We start from the raw sequence: 14,969 nt of genomic DNA, 5'->3' as shown, positions 1-14,969 counted from the left end.
GGGTGTTCCTGGAGCGGAGTAGAGATAGGGGGGGGGACTGGCACTGCCCAACCTCTGTGGATACTACTGGGCCGCCAATGCAACGATGGTGCGCAAGTGGGTGATGGAGGGGGAGGGGGCTGCATGGAAGAGGCTGGAGACGGCGTCCTGTGTGGGTACGAGTCTGGGGGCGCTGGCAACGGCACCGCTGCCGCTCCCTCCAAGGAGGTATACCACGAGCCCGGCAGTGGTGGCGGCCCTCAAAATGTGGGGGCAGTGGAGGCGGCATAGGGGGGAAGTTAGGGCCTCGGCGTGGACCCCATTACGGGGGAACCACCGGTTCACCCCAGGAAGAACAGGTGGAGGGTTTTCGGGGTGGCACAGGGCAGGGATACGAAAGTCGGGGGACCTGTTTGTGGACGGGAAGTTCGCGAGCTTGGGTGAGCTGGAGGAGAAGCACGGGCTCCCCCCCGGGGAACACCTTCAGGTACTTACAGGTAAGGGCGTTTGCCAGACGGCAGGTGGTGGAATTCCCACGGCTACTGCCACACACAGTACAGGACAGGGTGCTCTCGGGGGGGTGGGTGGGAGTGGGGAAGATCTCGGAAACTTACCAGGTGATGCAGGAGGAGGAGGAGGCCTCGGTGGTGGAGTTGAAAGGTAAGTGGGAGGAGGAGTTGGGGGAGGAGATTGAAGAGGGGATGTGGGCAGATCCCCTAGGGAGGGTGAACTCTTCCTCTTCATGCACGAGGCTCAGCCTCATACAGTTTAAGGTACTGCACAGGGCACACATGACCGGGACAAGGATGAGCAGGTTCTTTGGGGGTGAGGACAGCAGCAACCCGGGGGGGGGGGGGGGGGGGGGGGGGTAGGGGGGAGGAATCGGACGGACTCTCAGGGATGTTATTGTACATGTATAGGTAATTGGTATATGTAATTGTATATTGGACTGTTGGACTGTAATTTTGGAGAGTATTTATTTTGGACAAGGCAGTTGCCATTTAGTTTTGTTTTTCTTTTCTTTTTGTTTATATATATTATTTATTTATTTGTTTAAAACTGGCACGATTCTGCATTCTTTAATGGGATCGGAGGCCCTGACGGGTCCGCTGGAGGTGGAGGGAGCCTATCGAATTATGGCGCGAAGACCGAGGGCTGGAGAAACTCCTCGAGCAATAGTTGTGAGATTTCTCCGATATAAGGACAGATGGTCCTCAGATGGGCCAAGAAAACTCGGAACAGTAGGTGGGAAAATGCGGTGATTCGCGTGTATCAAGATTGGAGTGCGGAGGTGGCGAGAAGGAGGACAAGTTTTAATCGGGCCAAGGCGGTGTTGCATAAAAGGAAGGTCAAATTCGGAATGTTGCAGCCAGCAAGACTGTGGGTCACACACCGAGGGAAACACCACTATTTCGAAACGGCAGACGAAGCGTGGACATTTATTGTCGAGGAGAAGCTGGAGTGAGCGGGCCAGAAGAAAAAGAACGTTTGGGACAAAGGTGGGGGGGGGTAAATTTGTGGGATGAAGGAGGGAAAAGGGGGAAGAGAAGACTTCCCAGATTGTTAAACCTGCGACCCTGTAACTTCTCTCTCTTCCCCATGTCGTGGGGGAGGGGGTGAGGGAGGATGAGGAGCTGTGGGCGCCGGCCATTGGGGGTGGGGCCAAAAGGGGAAGCGCGGGCTTTGTTCCCGCGCTATGGTAATCATGGCGGGAACAGGGAAGCAGGAAGGAGGGGGCCTCGCACAGTGTGAGCCGAGGTCATGGAGGGAAGCCGAGGTCGGCCAGAGTTTGCTGACTTCTGGGAGCAACATGGGGGGTGCAATTATGCTAGCTTGGGATCTAGCGGGGGGGGGGTGGTTAACTGGGTTGCTGCTGCTGGGGAGAAGGGGGAGCTGGTATGGGGGGGGGGTCGGGGCGGGGGGGCGCCGCCTGGGGGGGATACAGCTACGTGGGAACCGGGTGAGGAGCTGGATTGAAAAAGGAAATGGCTAGTCGTCAAGGGGGGGGGGGGGGGTAAAGAGCCCCCCAACCCGGTTGATCACGTGGAATGTGAGAGGGCTGAACGGGCCGATTAAGAGGGCACGGGTACTCACACACCTAAAGAAACTTAAGGCAGATGTGGTTATGCTTCAGGAGACGCATCTGAAGCTGACAGACCAGGTTAGACTACGCAAAGGATGGGTGGGGCAGGTGTTTCATTCGGGGCTGGATGCAAAAAACAAGGGGGTGGCCATACTAGTGGGGAAGCGGATAATGTTTGAGGCAAAGACTATAGTGGCGGTTAGTGGGGGCAGATACGTGATGGTGAGTGGCAAACTGCAAGGGGAGGCGGTGGTATTGGTGAACGTGTATGCCCCGGACCGGGATGATGCCAACTTTATGAGGCGTATGTTAGGACGTATCCCGGACCTAGAGGCGGGAAAGTTGGTAATGGGTGGAGACTTTAATACGGTGCTGGACCCAGGGCTGGACAGATCGAGGTCCAGGACCGGAAGGAGGCCGGCTGCAGCTAGGGTGCTTAAGGATTTTATGGAGCAGATGGGAGGAGTAGATCCCTGGAGATTTAGTAGACCTAGGAGTAAGGAGTTCTCGTTTTTCTCCTATGTACATAAAGTATTTTCACGAATAGATTTTTTTGTTTTGGGAAGGGCACTGATCCCAAAGGTGACGGGGATGGAGTACACGGCTATAGCCATCTCGGATCACGCTCCACATTGGGTGGACCTGGAGATAGGGGAAGAAAAACAACAGCTTCCACCCTGGAGAATGGACATGGGATTATTGGCAGATGAGGGAGTGTGTTTAAGGGTGAGGGGGTGTATTGAAAGGTACTTGGAACTCAATGATAATGGGGAGGTACAGGTGGGAGTGGTCTGGGAGGCGTTGAAGGCGGTGGTTAGAGGGGAGCTGATATCTATTAGGGCACATAAAGGAAAGCAGGAGGGTAGGGAAAGGGAACGGTTGTTGAAAGAACTGCTGAGGGTGGACAGACAATACGCGGAGGCACCGGAGGAGGGACTGTACAGGGAAAGGCAAAGGCTACATATAGAGTTTGACTTGTTGACTACGGGTAAGGCAGAGGCACAATGGAGGAAGGCACAGGGTGTACAGTACGAATATGGGGACAAGGCGAGTAGGTTGTTGGCCCACCAACTGAGGAAAAGGGGAGCAGCGAGGGAGGTAGGGGGGGTGAGAGATGAGGAGGGGGAGATGGAGCGGGGAGCGGAGAGAGTAAATGGAGTGTTCAAGGCGTTTTATGAAAGATTATATGAAGCGCAGCCCCCGGACGGGAAGGAGAGAATGATGTGCTTTCTGGATCAGCTGGAATTTCCTAAGGTGGAGGAACAGGAGAGAGTGGGGCTGGGAGCACAGATTGAGACGGAGGAAGTAGTGAAAGGGATTGGAAGCATGCAGGCGGGGATGGCCCCGGGACCAGACGGATTCCCAGTTGAATTCTATAAGAAATATTTGGACTTGCTGGCCCCGCTACTGATGAGAACCTTTAATGAGGCGAGGGAAAGGGGGCAGCTGCCCCCGACTATGTCAGAGGTAACGATATCGCTCCTCCTAAAGAAGGAAAAAGACCCGCTGCAATGCGGGTCATACAGGCCCATTTCCCTCCTGAATGTGGATGCTAAGATCCTGGCCAAGGTAATGGCAATGAGGATAGAGGATTGTGTCCTGGGGGTGGTCCATGAGGACCAAACTGGGTTTGTGAAGGGGAGACAGCTGAATACAAATATACGGAGGCTGCTAGGGGTAATGATGATGCCCCACCAGAGGGGGAAGCGGAGATAGCGGTGGCGATGGATGCCGAGAAAGCATTTGATAGAGTGGAGTGGGATTATTTGTGGGAGGTGTTGAGGAGATTTGGCTTTGGGGACGGGTATATCAGGTGGATACAGTTGCTGTATAGGGCCCCGATGGCGAGCGTGGTCACGAATGGACGGGGGTCTGACTATTTTCAGCTCCATAGAGGGATGAGGCAGGGATGTCCTCTGTCCCCGTTATTGTTTGCACTGGCGATTGAACCCCTGGCCATGGCACTGAGGGGTTCCAGGAAGTGGAGGGGAGTACTTTGGGGGGGGAGAAGAACACCGGGTATCTCTATATGCGGACGATTTGTTGCTATATGTGGCGGACTCGGCGGAGGGGATGCCAGAAATAATGCGGATACTTGGGGAGTTTGGGGATTTTTCAGGGTATAAACTGAACATGGGGAAAAGTGAGTTATTTGTGGTGCACCCAGGGGAGCAGAGCAGAGAGATAGAAGATTTACCGTTGAGGAAGGTAACAAGGGACTTCCGGTACCTGGGGATCCAGATAGCCAAGAATTGGGGTACATTACATAGGCTTAATTTAACACGGTTGGTGGAACAGATGGAGGAGGATTTCAAGAGATGGGACATGGTGTCCCTGTCACTGGCAGGTAGGGTGCAGGCGGTTAAAATGGTGGTCCTCCCGAGATTCCTTTTTGTGTTCCAGTGCCTCCCGGTGGTGATCACGAAGGCTTTTTTCAAAAGAATTGAGAAGAGCATTATGAGTTTTGTGTGGGCTGGGAAGACCCCGAGAGTGAGGCGGGGATTCTTGCAGCGTAGTAGGGACAGGGGGGGGCTGGCACTACCGAACCTAAGTGAGTACTACTGGGCCGCCAATGTTTCAATGGTGTGTAAGTGGATGGGAGAAGGGGAGGGAGCGGCGTGGAAGAGAATGGAGAGGGCGTCCTGCAAGGGGACTAGCCTGCAAGCAATGGTGACGGCGCCGTTGCCGTTCTCACCAAAGAAATACACCACAAGCCCGGTGGTGGTGGCTACATTGAGAATTTGGGGGCAGTGGAGACGGCATAGGGGAGGGACGGGAGCTTCGGTGCGGTCCCCGATAAGAAACAATCATAGGTTCGTTCCGGGGAGAATGGATGGGGGATTTGGAGCATGGCAAAGAGCTGGGGTAGTACAATTAAGAGATCTATTTGTAAATGGGACGTTTGCGAGTTTGGGAGCGCTGACGAAGAAATATGGGTTGCCCCAAAGAAATGCATTTCGGTACATGCAATTGAGGGCTTTTATGAGGCAACAGGTGAGGGAATTCCCACAGCTCCCGACGCAGGAAGTGCAGGATAGAGTGATCTCAGAGGCATGGGTGGGGGACGGTAAGGTAGCGGACATATACAGGGAGATGAGGGGCGAGGGGGAGATCATGGTAGATGAGCTGAAAGGGAAATGGGAAGAAGAACTGGGGGAGGAGATTGAGGAGGGGCTGTGGGCTGATGCCCTACGTAGGGTAAACTCATCGTCCTCGTGTGCCAGGCTAAGCCTGATACAATTTAAGGTGTTACACAGGGCGCATATGACTGGAGCACGGCTTAGTAAATTTTTTGGGGTAGAGGATAGGTGTGCGAGATGCTCGAGAGGCCCAGCGAATCACACCCACATGTTCTGGTCATGCCCGGTACTACAGGGGTTCTGGGTGGGGGTGGCAAAGGTGCTTTCGAAGGTGGTGGGGGTCCAGGTCAAACCAAGCTGGGGGTTGGCTATATTTGGGGTTGCAGAAGAGCCGGGAATGCAGGAGGCGAGAGAGGCTGACGTGTTGGCCTTTGCGTCCCTTGTTGCCCGGCGCAGGATATTGTTAATGTGGAAGGAAGCTAAGCCCCTGGGGGTGGAGACCTGGATAAACGATATGGCAGGGTTCATAAAGTTAGAACGGATTAAGTTCGTGTTAAGGGGTTCGGCTCAGGGGTTCACCAGGCGGTGGCAACCGTTCGTCGACTACCTCACAGAAAGATAGAGGGAATGGAAAAGAAGTAGATAACAGCAGCAACCCAGGGGGGGGGGGGGGGGGGGGGGGGGGGGTAGGGGGGAGGAATCGGACGGACTCTCAGGGATGTTATTGTACATGTATAGGTATTTGGTATATGTAATTGTATATTGGACTGTTGGACTGTAATTTTGGAGAGTATTTATTTTGGACAAGGCAGTTGCCATTTAGTTTTGTTTTTCTTTTGTTTTTGTTTATATATATTATTTATTTATTTGTTTAAAACTGGCCACGGCTATTTATATTGCTTTATTGTTGTGTAAAAGAAACACTACGTATTGTTATGTTTGGCCAAAAAACTCGAATAAAATATATATTTTTAAAAATCTCCAAAGCTTTGACATTCTTCCGAAAATGCGATGCCCAAAATTAGACACGGTCCTCCAGCTGTGGCCTAGTCAGTGAGTTATGCCGAAGGGTGCCTATGCAAGTCGTCACACTCCAGCTGCCTACGCTAAACCAATTTCCCAGTGCCTCTTTAGAATCTGTTTCAAATACTTATCCATTTCCCTTTTGATGTCATGCCATGGCTGAATGGTAGTTCTCTGTCTCCGAGGCAGAACGCCACGTGATCTGTACACTGTTCCAATTTGCATTGTATTTGCAAACGCGTGGACTGTGCAAGAGCAGATAACCCATCGACAGCAGGTGATAGCAAGTTTGATCCCTGCAAGGTTTAACTTCTGCAAATCTCTATTCACTGTTGTCTGCACCCCACCCCCAACATTTGCCCCCCCCCTCCCCCTATGCAGTCACAGGAGAAGCAGCAAAAAAGTGAAAAGAAAAAGAATGGCCTGAAGAAAGGATTCCCGTTTTGACAGTGTCCTTGAAAACCAGTAAATACCAAAGTGCTTTACAGCCAGTGAAGGACATTTCAAAGTGCAGCTACTATAGGAAGTCCAATTTGTACATAGCAAGATCACACAAACAGCAATGAGGTAAATGACCAGTTCATTTGTTTTACTGATGTATATTTTATAAAATAAATTTAGAGTACCCAATTCTTTTTTCCAATTAATGGGCAGTTTCGCGAGACCAATTCACCTACCCTGCACATCTTTGGGTTGTGGGGGTGAAACCCACGCAGACACAGGGAGAATGTGCAAACTCCACACGGACAGTGACCCAGGGCCGGGATCGAACCCGGGTCCTCGGTGTCGCTATATTTGGCTAAGGCCAATATTTGCAAAATGATAAAATGGACCTGCCTTAATAGACCTGGTGGTTACAAACCTTATAAATGATCAACAATGCAGCCTTAATTAAACTGTGATGAATTATATATTGTTTGCACCAGCTACAGATGCAATACATCAAAATGCAGCAGGCCCATGCAAAGCTTTTTGAACTATTTATGAAATGAAACATGTTAGCATAATGAAACATTTCAATGCAAAACTCTTGATTGACAGGTTGGCCCCAATTACAGTTTCCATTTAAAACCAACTCATTCAATTAAAACAAGACTTGCATTTATGCAGCCAGAGTGGAGAAACAGTTCACATTTTGAGTCAAATATGACTGTTCGACGGGTTCTGGAAAAGAACCATATTTGCCTTGGAAACATTATCACTGCTTCTCTCACCACAGAAGCTGCCAGACCTGCTACGTTTTTTTTTCCCAATTAAGGGGCAACTTAGCTTGGCCAATCCGCCTACCCTGCACATCTTTGGGTTGTGGGGGTGAAACCCACGCAGACACGGGGAGAATGTGCAAACTCCACACGGACAGTGACCCGGGGCCGGGATCAAACACGGGTCTTCAGCGCCGTGAGGCAGCAGTGCTAACCACTGCGCCGCCGTGCCACCCCCTGAGTTTTTCCAGCATTTTTATTTCAGATTTCCAGCATCTGCAGTTTTTGAATTTAGATTATGCTTGCATTAATACAGCTTCTTTTGCCGCCCTTTTAAAAAATCCATTCATGAGATGTGGGTGTCGCTGGCTGGGTCGATACATATCGTTCATCACTGAGGGCATTTAAGAATCAACCACATTGCTGTGCATCTATATGCCATGTAGGCCAGACTGGGTAATGATGACAGATTTCCTTCCCTAAAGGACATTAGTAAAGCAGCTGGTTTTTTTATGACAATTGGTCATTGTTAGAATTTTTTTTAAATTCCAGTTTTTATTGAATTCAAATTTCATCATCTGCCAGTGTGGCATTCCGACCCGGGTCCCCAGAATGTAACCTTGGCTCTCTGGACCCCCTAATCCAGCAACAATACCACTGCCACTGCCTGCACGTTACCATGTTGCAGAACATTTTACAGCCAATGAAGTCGTTTTGTGGCATCCTTCCTGTTCTAATGCAAGAAACAATCTCTCTGTTTCAAATGACTTGTGGTGGGGGGTGAGTTAGAGAATGAAAATGTGCTTTTATTTCTGTGCAGGGTGGCAACCAGGGTGGAGGGCGAGACTTCGGGAAGTCGCTCTCCGGTGCCACCTAGTGGACAGAGTTGGCAACCTGTTACAGGAAACTGTTTACATACAGGATTGACATGGTAAATGCAACATCTAGCCTTTGCATAGAAATAAAAGCAAGAAAAAGTGACATGGGGAATTCGAGCACAACATTTTAACAAGGACATGGTTGCCTGCAGACAAAAACATATTCCTGTACATTTCAAGCTGCAAATGATTGAAAAGACAAGGAGGAAATTGATCGAAACAGAAGCAGCCCTATCCAATCTCATTGTTTGGCTAAATTGACATTTCTTTACATTTATGTGCCAACGAAATATCTGTTGGCTGCTGCCTGTACTTCACATGACAGCGGTGCCAAGCTGAGTTATTGCCAGCAACTCTCCCTACTCGCTTACCTTGCGGCGGTGCTCATGGTAAGAGGCTCGGTCCCATTTCTCCTGTAAGTATTTACTTCCACTGGGGAGAATGGGCTGGTAGGCGCGGTGCATGGCCCAGACTGGGGGCTCACAGCCTGGGGGCTCACAGCCTGGCACAGGGGGGCTGCGATGCACTGTTAGGGGGACCCGGAGCTCCCGTGTGTCTGGCGTGTTTGCGCCCGATCAGATGTCAGTTGCTATGACAAGCGAGCGAATAGCTGGGAGCAAGGTCTTTTGTTCACTGTGTGTTTGAGCAGAGAGGCTAATAAAACCTGGTGAAAACACTGCTCCTCTCTCCCAGTTTGACCTTCCCCCTCGATCGCCCCTCCACTGTGTGCAGGACACAAACACTCCCATTCACAGCACAACAGAGGCTGCAAAGGTGAGGCAAAATCTGAGGATTCTGTAAATCCTCAGCACCAAAAGGAAGATGGGGGGGGGGGGGGGGCTATTGCAGCTTTATTGCCCAAAGCTCAGCCATGTCTGTGTATAATCACTGTTATTAAATGGGAAATGCAGAAGTCAATTTTACAAACAGTGAGTTCGACAACACGGCAACTAGGATGACTGAATCACAGAATTCGGCCCGTTGTGTCTATACTAGCTCCCAAGGGGGCCTCCCCTCCCCCACCTTCTCCCTCTGGCCCCACGCCTTCTTCCCTTTCAAACACTAATCAAATTTCCTCTTGAATTCTACCATTAACCCTGACTCCACCATTATCCTCAGGTAGTGCATTCCAGATCCGAGCCACACATGTGCAAAAGGGTTTTCCTCATGCCGCCATTACTCTTTTGCCAATTACCCCAAATCCTTCCCCTTCCAATCTCAACCCTTCCACCAATGGGAATAGTTTATTCCTATCCCCTCTGTCCAGGCCCCTCATGATGTTGAAAAGCTCCATTAATTTTGCTAAGGCAATGTCCACGGTGCTAAAAACACGGTGGTGCCGGGGCCGGAGGTAGCGATCTTTGGAGTGTTGGAAGATCCGGGAGTTCAGGAGGCGAAAGAGGCTGACGTCTTGGACTTTGCCTCCCTGGTAGCCCGGAGACGGATCTTGTTACTGTGGAGGGACTGAAACCCCCCGAGTGTAGAGACCTGGGTTAGTGACATGGCTGGGTTTCTCAGTCTCCAGAAGATAAAGTTCGCCTTAAGAGGGTCAATGGTCGGGTTCACCCGGAGGTGGCAGCCGTTCGGCGACTTTCTCGGGGAAAATTAAAATGTCAGCAGATGCAGTATTCCAAGGGGCGGGGGGGGGGGGGGGGGTTGGGGTGTGTGAAGATTGGGCTGGGGGGGGGGGGGAAATGTTTATTTTACCATGTTGATGTCATTGTTTATGTTACTGTAATAAACATTTTCAAATACCTTAATAAAATATTATTTAAAAAAACGGAAAGGTCCATTCAATCTCCTCTCAACCTTGTCGTCTCCAAAGAAAACTGCCCTAACTTCTCCAATCTGAAGTTCCTCACCCCTGAAAACATTCAGGTGAATCTTTCCTGCACTCTCTCCAACATCTTCCCATCCTTCCAGAAGTGTGGTGCACAGGGCTGGACACGGTACTGCAACTGAGGCTGAACCAGTGTCTTACACACTTTTAACACAACTTCCTTCCTTTTGTGCTCAAGTCTATGCCCTTGCTAAGAAGAATGGAAATTTAGTCCCAATTAATTTGTAGGATATAGCAGTAACTTGATCCAAAATGTCACACCAGTGCAAACAATCGGTTTTGAAAGTTAGTTCATTGAGGGATAAATATTTTGCCAAGACACCGGGAAGTATCACGTTCATCTTCGAAATAGTGACATGGGACCCTTTTCACCCACCTGAGAGGGCAGACGGGGTTTAACATCCCGTCCACAAGACAGTGCAGTACTCCCTCAGCACTGCAGTAAAAGGCCAGCACGGGTTCTGGGTTCAGATTTTTCGAGTGGGACTTGAACTGGCAATGTCCTGACTCAGCGGTGAGTGAAATATCTCCCTGGTGACTTTGGGCAACTGGGTTGCATTTCTGTTGTGTGTTAAATAGAAACGGAGTTGGTTATACAATGGAGGGATTTGAACACTACAAGAATAGCTCCAATCTATTTCCTGGTTACAGGTAAATTAGCAAATTCAACAACAGTCTCTTGTCCTTGATCTTAATCTGCTTAAGTCCCTTGGAGTCTTTAAGCAACCTGTGAGCCCGCATCTATTTCACACTTGATGTGTATCCACTACATGCAAATGTGGTCTAAGTGAGGGGTGGCAGAGGGATTGGAGTTGTTATGATATTGGATTAATGTTTCAAAGTGTGAATTCAACCCCATCATGGTGATTTGAGGATTTGAATTCAGTTTGAAAAGTCTGGAAATATATTTTCAAAATGCTGATGTCAGGAAAAATACCAGCTGTCAAATGGTTGTTAAAACCCAACTGGTTTACTGATATCCTTCAGGGAAGAGACTCTGCCATTCTTACCCAGGGAGGCCCAGATGTGACTCCCAAGACATCATCTGCTTTATCTGGAGATGAAAAAAAGTGTCCACAGGGACTTGATTACCAATTTTTACAGATGCACCATAGAAAGCATCCTATCGGGCTGCATCACAGCCTGGTATGGCAACTGCTCGGCCCAAGACAGGTAGAAACTACAAGGAATGGTGAACACAGCCCAGTCCATCAGGCAAACCCGCCTCCCGTCCATTGACTCGGTCTGCACCTCCCGCTGCCTGGGGAAAGCGGCCAGCATAATCAAAGACCCCTCCCACCCGGCTTACTCACTCTTCCAACTTCTTCCATCGGGCAGGAGATATAAAAGCCTGAGAACACAAACTAACAGACTCAAAAACAGCTTCTTTGATTTGATTTGATTTATTATTGTCACATGTATTAGTATACAGTGAAAAGTATTGATTCTTGCATGCTGTACAAACAATGCATACCGTACATAGGGAAGGAAGGAGAGACTGCAGAATATAATGTTACAGTTCTAGCAAGGTGTAGAGAAAAGATCAACTTAATACGAGGTAGGTTCATTCATAAGTTTGATGGCAGCAGGGAAGAAGCTGTTCTTGAGTCGGTTGGTACGTGACCTCAAACTTTGGTATATTTTTCCAGACGGAAGAAGGTGGAAAAGAGTATGTCCGGGGTGATTGGGGTCCTTAATTATGCTGGCTGCCTTTCTGAGGCAGCGGGAATTATAGATAGAGTCAATGGATGGGAGGCTGGTTTGCGTGAGGGACTGGGCTACATTCACGACCTTTTGTAGTTTCCTGCGGTCTTGGGCAGAGCAGGAACCATACCGAGCTGTGATACAACCAGAAATAATGCTTTCTATGGTGCATCTGGAGAAGTTGGTGAGAGTCGTAGGTGACATGCCAAATTGCCTTAGTTCTTCCCCGCTGTTACCAGACTCCTAAACGACCCTCTTATGGACTGAACTGATCTCTCACACACCTTCTCTTCTGAGTAGTCCTACACCCTGTATGCTTCACCTGATGCCTATGCATTTACAGTGTGTATTTATGTATGTCCTATGTTTTTTTTCATGTATGGAATGATCTGTCTGCGGACTGTACGCAGGACACGTGACAATAAAACAAATCCTAAAAGATCCTGAAAATGTTGTATGATCCCGTAACAGGGGAGATATTCTGCCCAATGTTGCTTTCATCCCGATGGCCACCTTTGTGTGTGGCTGTATCACGCTGTGTGCAGACCTTTGGTACACATACACCCTGTGTGACTACAGGCTGACATTCTGTCTGTTACCTAGTGTTCTGGACAATGGGTCTGAGGACATTCCTGGTTCGGTTGGACCGTGCCGTACCAACCTGTCCCCTATGGAAACATTAGCACGGAACACATCTTTGACCACCAGTCCATCAGGCAGTGGTGTGTGCCTAACCCTGCAGTAAAAGGAGATGGCAGATCCTGTTGGATGGCTCCCTGAGCAGACTGTCAAAGTCATTTGGCCGAATGCCTCCTCACCAGAACATTCAAACAGGCACTCAGACACAAATTGGCTGATGGTGAGAAGGGAACACCTCGTCAGATACTTCTGCATCATGAACAGTCTCCCCCCCCCCCCCCCCCCCCCACCCCACTGCCTGCTACTGAACAGTTCCATAATGCAGGACTGAGATTTACAAACTCTTCCCAGAGGCGCACACTGAGATAACCATTGACTGCTGTTGGAGGACCATGAACTCCGTGAAAGATGCTCATTGGTCTGCCCGAAGCTTGCTAGTCTTCCAAAGCAAAGAGCTGTTGATGACTGTTGCAGACAGGCACATTCCCAAGCGCAGCACAACACACATCTCTGAAACTGTATAGAAATTGCAATTTATGGAATTAACGTCTGTTACACGATGTGATATACCTTCACAAATGTTATGAATCAAATGGAAAATAAAGTGACTTCAGTTCCACATCAACCTGCTTTTCCCGTACGATCAGCAAGATTCTCAGTTGTTTCAGACCATTACAGGGATATGTTTCTAATGTGCTCCTTGACGGGGAGAGCTCAAGAAATAAGAAAGTAAGAGTAAGAAATACACGGCACTGGACGAAGGCTGAGTTGGAGATCTCTACTGCCTCCCGAAAATACACAAGGCTAACAACCCCATTTTAGGAAGGATGTGGAAGCTTTGGAAAAGGTGCAAAGGAGATTTCCCAGGATGTTACCTGGAATGGAGAGTAGGTCTTATGAGGAAAGGTTGAGGGTGTTAGGCCTTTTCTCATTAGAACGGAGAAGGATGAGGGGCGACTTAATAGAGGTTTATAAGGTGATCAGGGGAATAGATAGAGTAGACAGTCAGAGACTTTTTCCCCGGGTGGAACAAACCATTACATGGGGGCATAAATTTAAGATGAATGGTGGAAGATATAGGGGGGATATCAGAGGTAGATTCTTTACCCAGAGAGTAGTGGGGGCATGGAATGCACTGCCTGTGGAAGTAGTTGAGTCGGAAACATTAGGGACCTTCAAGCGGTTATTGGATAGGTACATGGATTACGGTAGAATGATGGGGTGTAGAATAAATTGTTCTTAATCTAGGACAAAAGTTCGGCACAACATCGTGGGCCGAAGGGCCTGTTCTGTGCTGTATTTTTCTATGTTCTATGTTTAACTAGCCACATGGATCCCAGCACAATGTTTATCGGTCAGCCAGAGATGGGCAATAATTGTCAGCGTTGCCAATGACACCCACATTCGGTGAAGTACTTTTAAAATCTGTGTCCCGTGGTCAAGGATCCACTGGATTGAGAGCGGCATGTGGAGCAGTGGATAGATCTGGGACTGTGGCGCTGAGGACCCGGGTTTGAATCCCGGCCCCGGGTTCGAATCCCGGCCCCGGGTCACTGTCCGTGTGGAATTTGAACATTGTCTACGTGGGTTTCACCCCCACAACCCAAAGATGTGCAGGTTAGGTGGATTGGCCACTTCGTTGGGAAAAAAAAATAATTGGGTAATCTAAATTTTTTTTTAAAAGGATCCACTGGATTGGATTCCTGGTCAAGAGAGGAACATTTGTCCTGCAATGCCACCTTCGATCCTACTGAACATTTACGGCTCTTGTTTTAGGGAAGCGACCACTTGCTGCTTTTACTGGCAAAAGAGATTCCACTTTGTGTGTGGTGGAGTTTGGGGCTGCAGCAATTCTTATAACTCATCGTTATTTCTGACGTTTCGTTTGAACGGGGTGTAATGCCCCACACGACAGAGTTTGTTTATAAAGGCTGCACCACATTTTACTCCACCCAGTTCTTGTCAGCACAAACAGAATAATGTTCCAGCCCAGTCTCTGTGCTGCGGTTTTTACTTGTTGCATTGCAGGAAATGGTCGCAAATGAGCAGCGACATTGCTGTTAGAGATACTGGAAATTTGATGAGACTTCCACTCATATCACTCAACAGGAGTAGACTGCAGAACCGGTCCCATGTTTCAACCATGCACTCACACTTTAGCCAAGTATTTACAGTGGCCTGCCGAAAAATAGTGAATCCCACAAACAACTGACATTTAGCTGGTACCTTTGTCACAGGTGCTGCACATGGACAGGAATTGACACAATCTGACACCAAGCCACGGCTAGATAGTCAGAACATTCAACTTTATTGTTCTTATTTGTAAAATGCAGGGTGGGGTTTAACTTGTGTGTTTAGAAAGCATGTGAATGGAACCATGAAGAACAGCACTTGACATAACAGAGAATGCTGATAAGGCAGAGTTGGTCCATCAGTAACTGGAATGACATTGGGCAGGTTGGCATTTGGATCTTTCATTGCAACAGGGTTAATGCTGAGAGGACGTCTTCCCTCAATTGAGCGTTTGGGACCAGAGGGCTT

At 49.0% G+C, this 14,969-nt stretch overlaps 1 protein-coding gene across 4 annotated transcripts in view; it reads right to left on the bottom strand.

Annotated features, from left to right (window-relative positions):
* The window catches only part of LOC140391494 (sperm axonemal maintenance protein CFAP97D1-like), a 33,335-nt gene extending 24,377 nt beyond the window's left edge, over positions 1–8,958 (bottom strand). For 2 of the 4 annotated variants that reach the window (XM_072476021.1, XM_072476018.1), the window contains exon 1: positions 8,617–8,958. In XM_072476021.1, the coding sequence (XP_072332122.1) occupies positions 8,617–8,709 (93 nt within the window). In that variant the 5' untranslated portion in view covers positions 8,710–8,958. The remainder of the gene's footprint in view (positions 1–8,616) is intronic. The other 2 variants (XM_072476019.1, XM_072476020.1) reach the window with 1 other exon arrangement.
* Positions 8,959–14,969: the final 6,011 nt, after the last annotated feature.

This window comes from Scyliorhinus torazame, chromosome 15, assembly GCF_047496885.1.
Source record: "Scyliorhinus torazame isolate Kashiwa2021f chromosome 15, sScyTor2.1, whole genome shotgun sequence".
In the NCBI taxonomy this organism is placed as follows: domain Eukaryota; kingdom Metazoa; phylum Chordata; class Chondrichthyes; order Carcharhiniformes; family Scyliorhinidae; genus Scyliorhinus; species Scyliorhinus torazame.
Note: the sequence above shows the minus strand (reverse complement) of the source record. Positions and strands in the feature narration are given on the sequence as shown.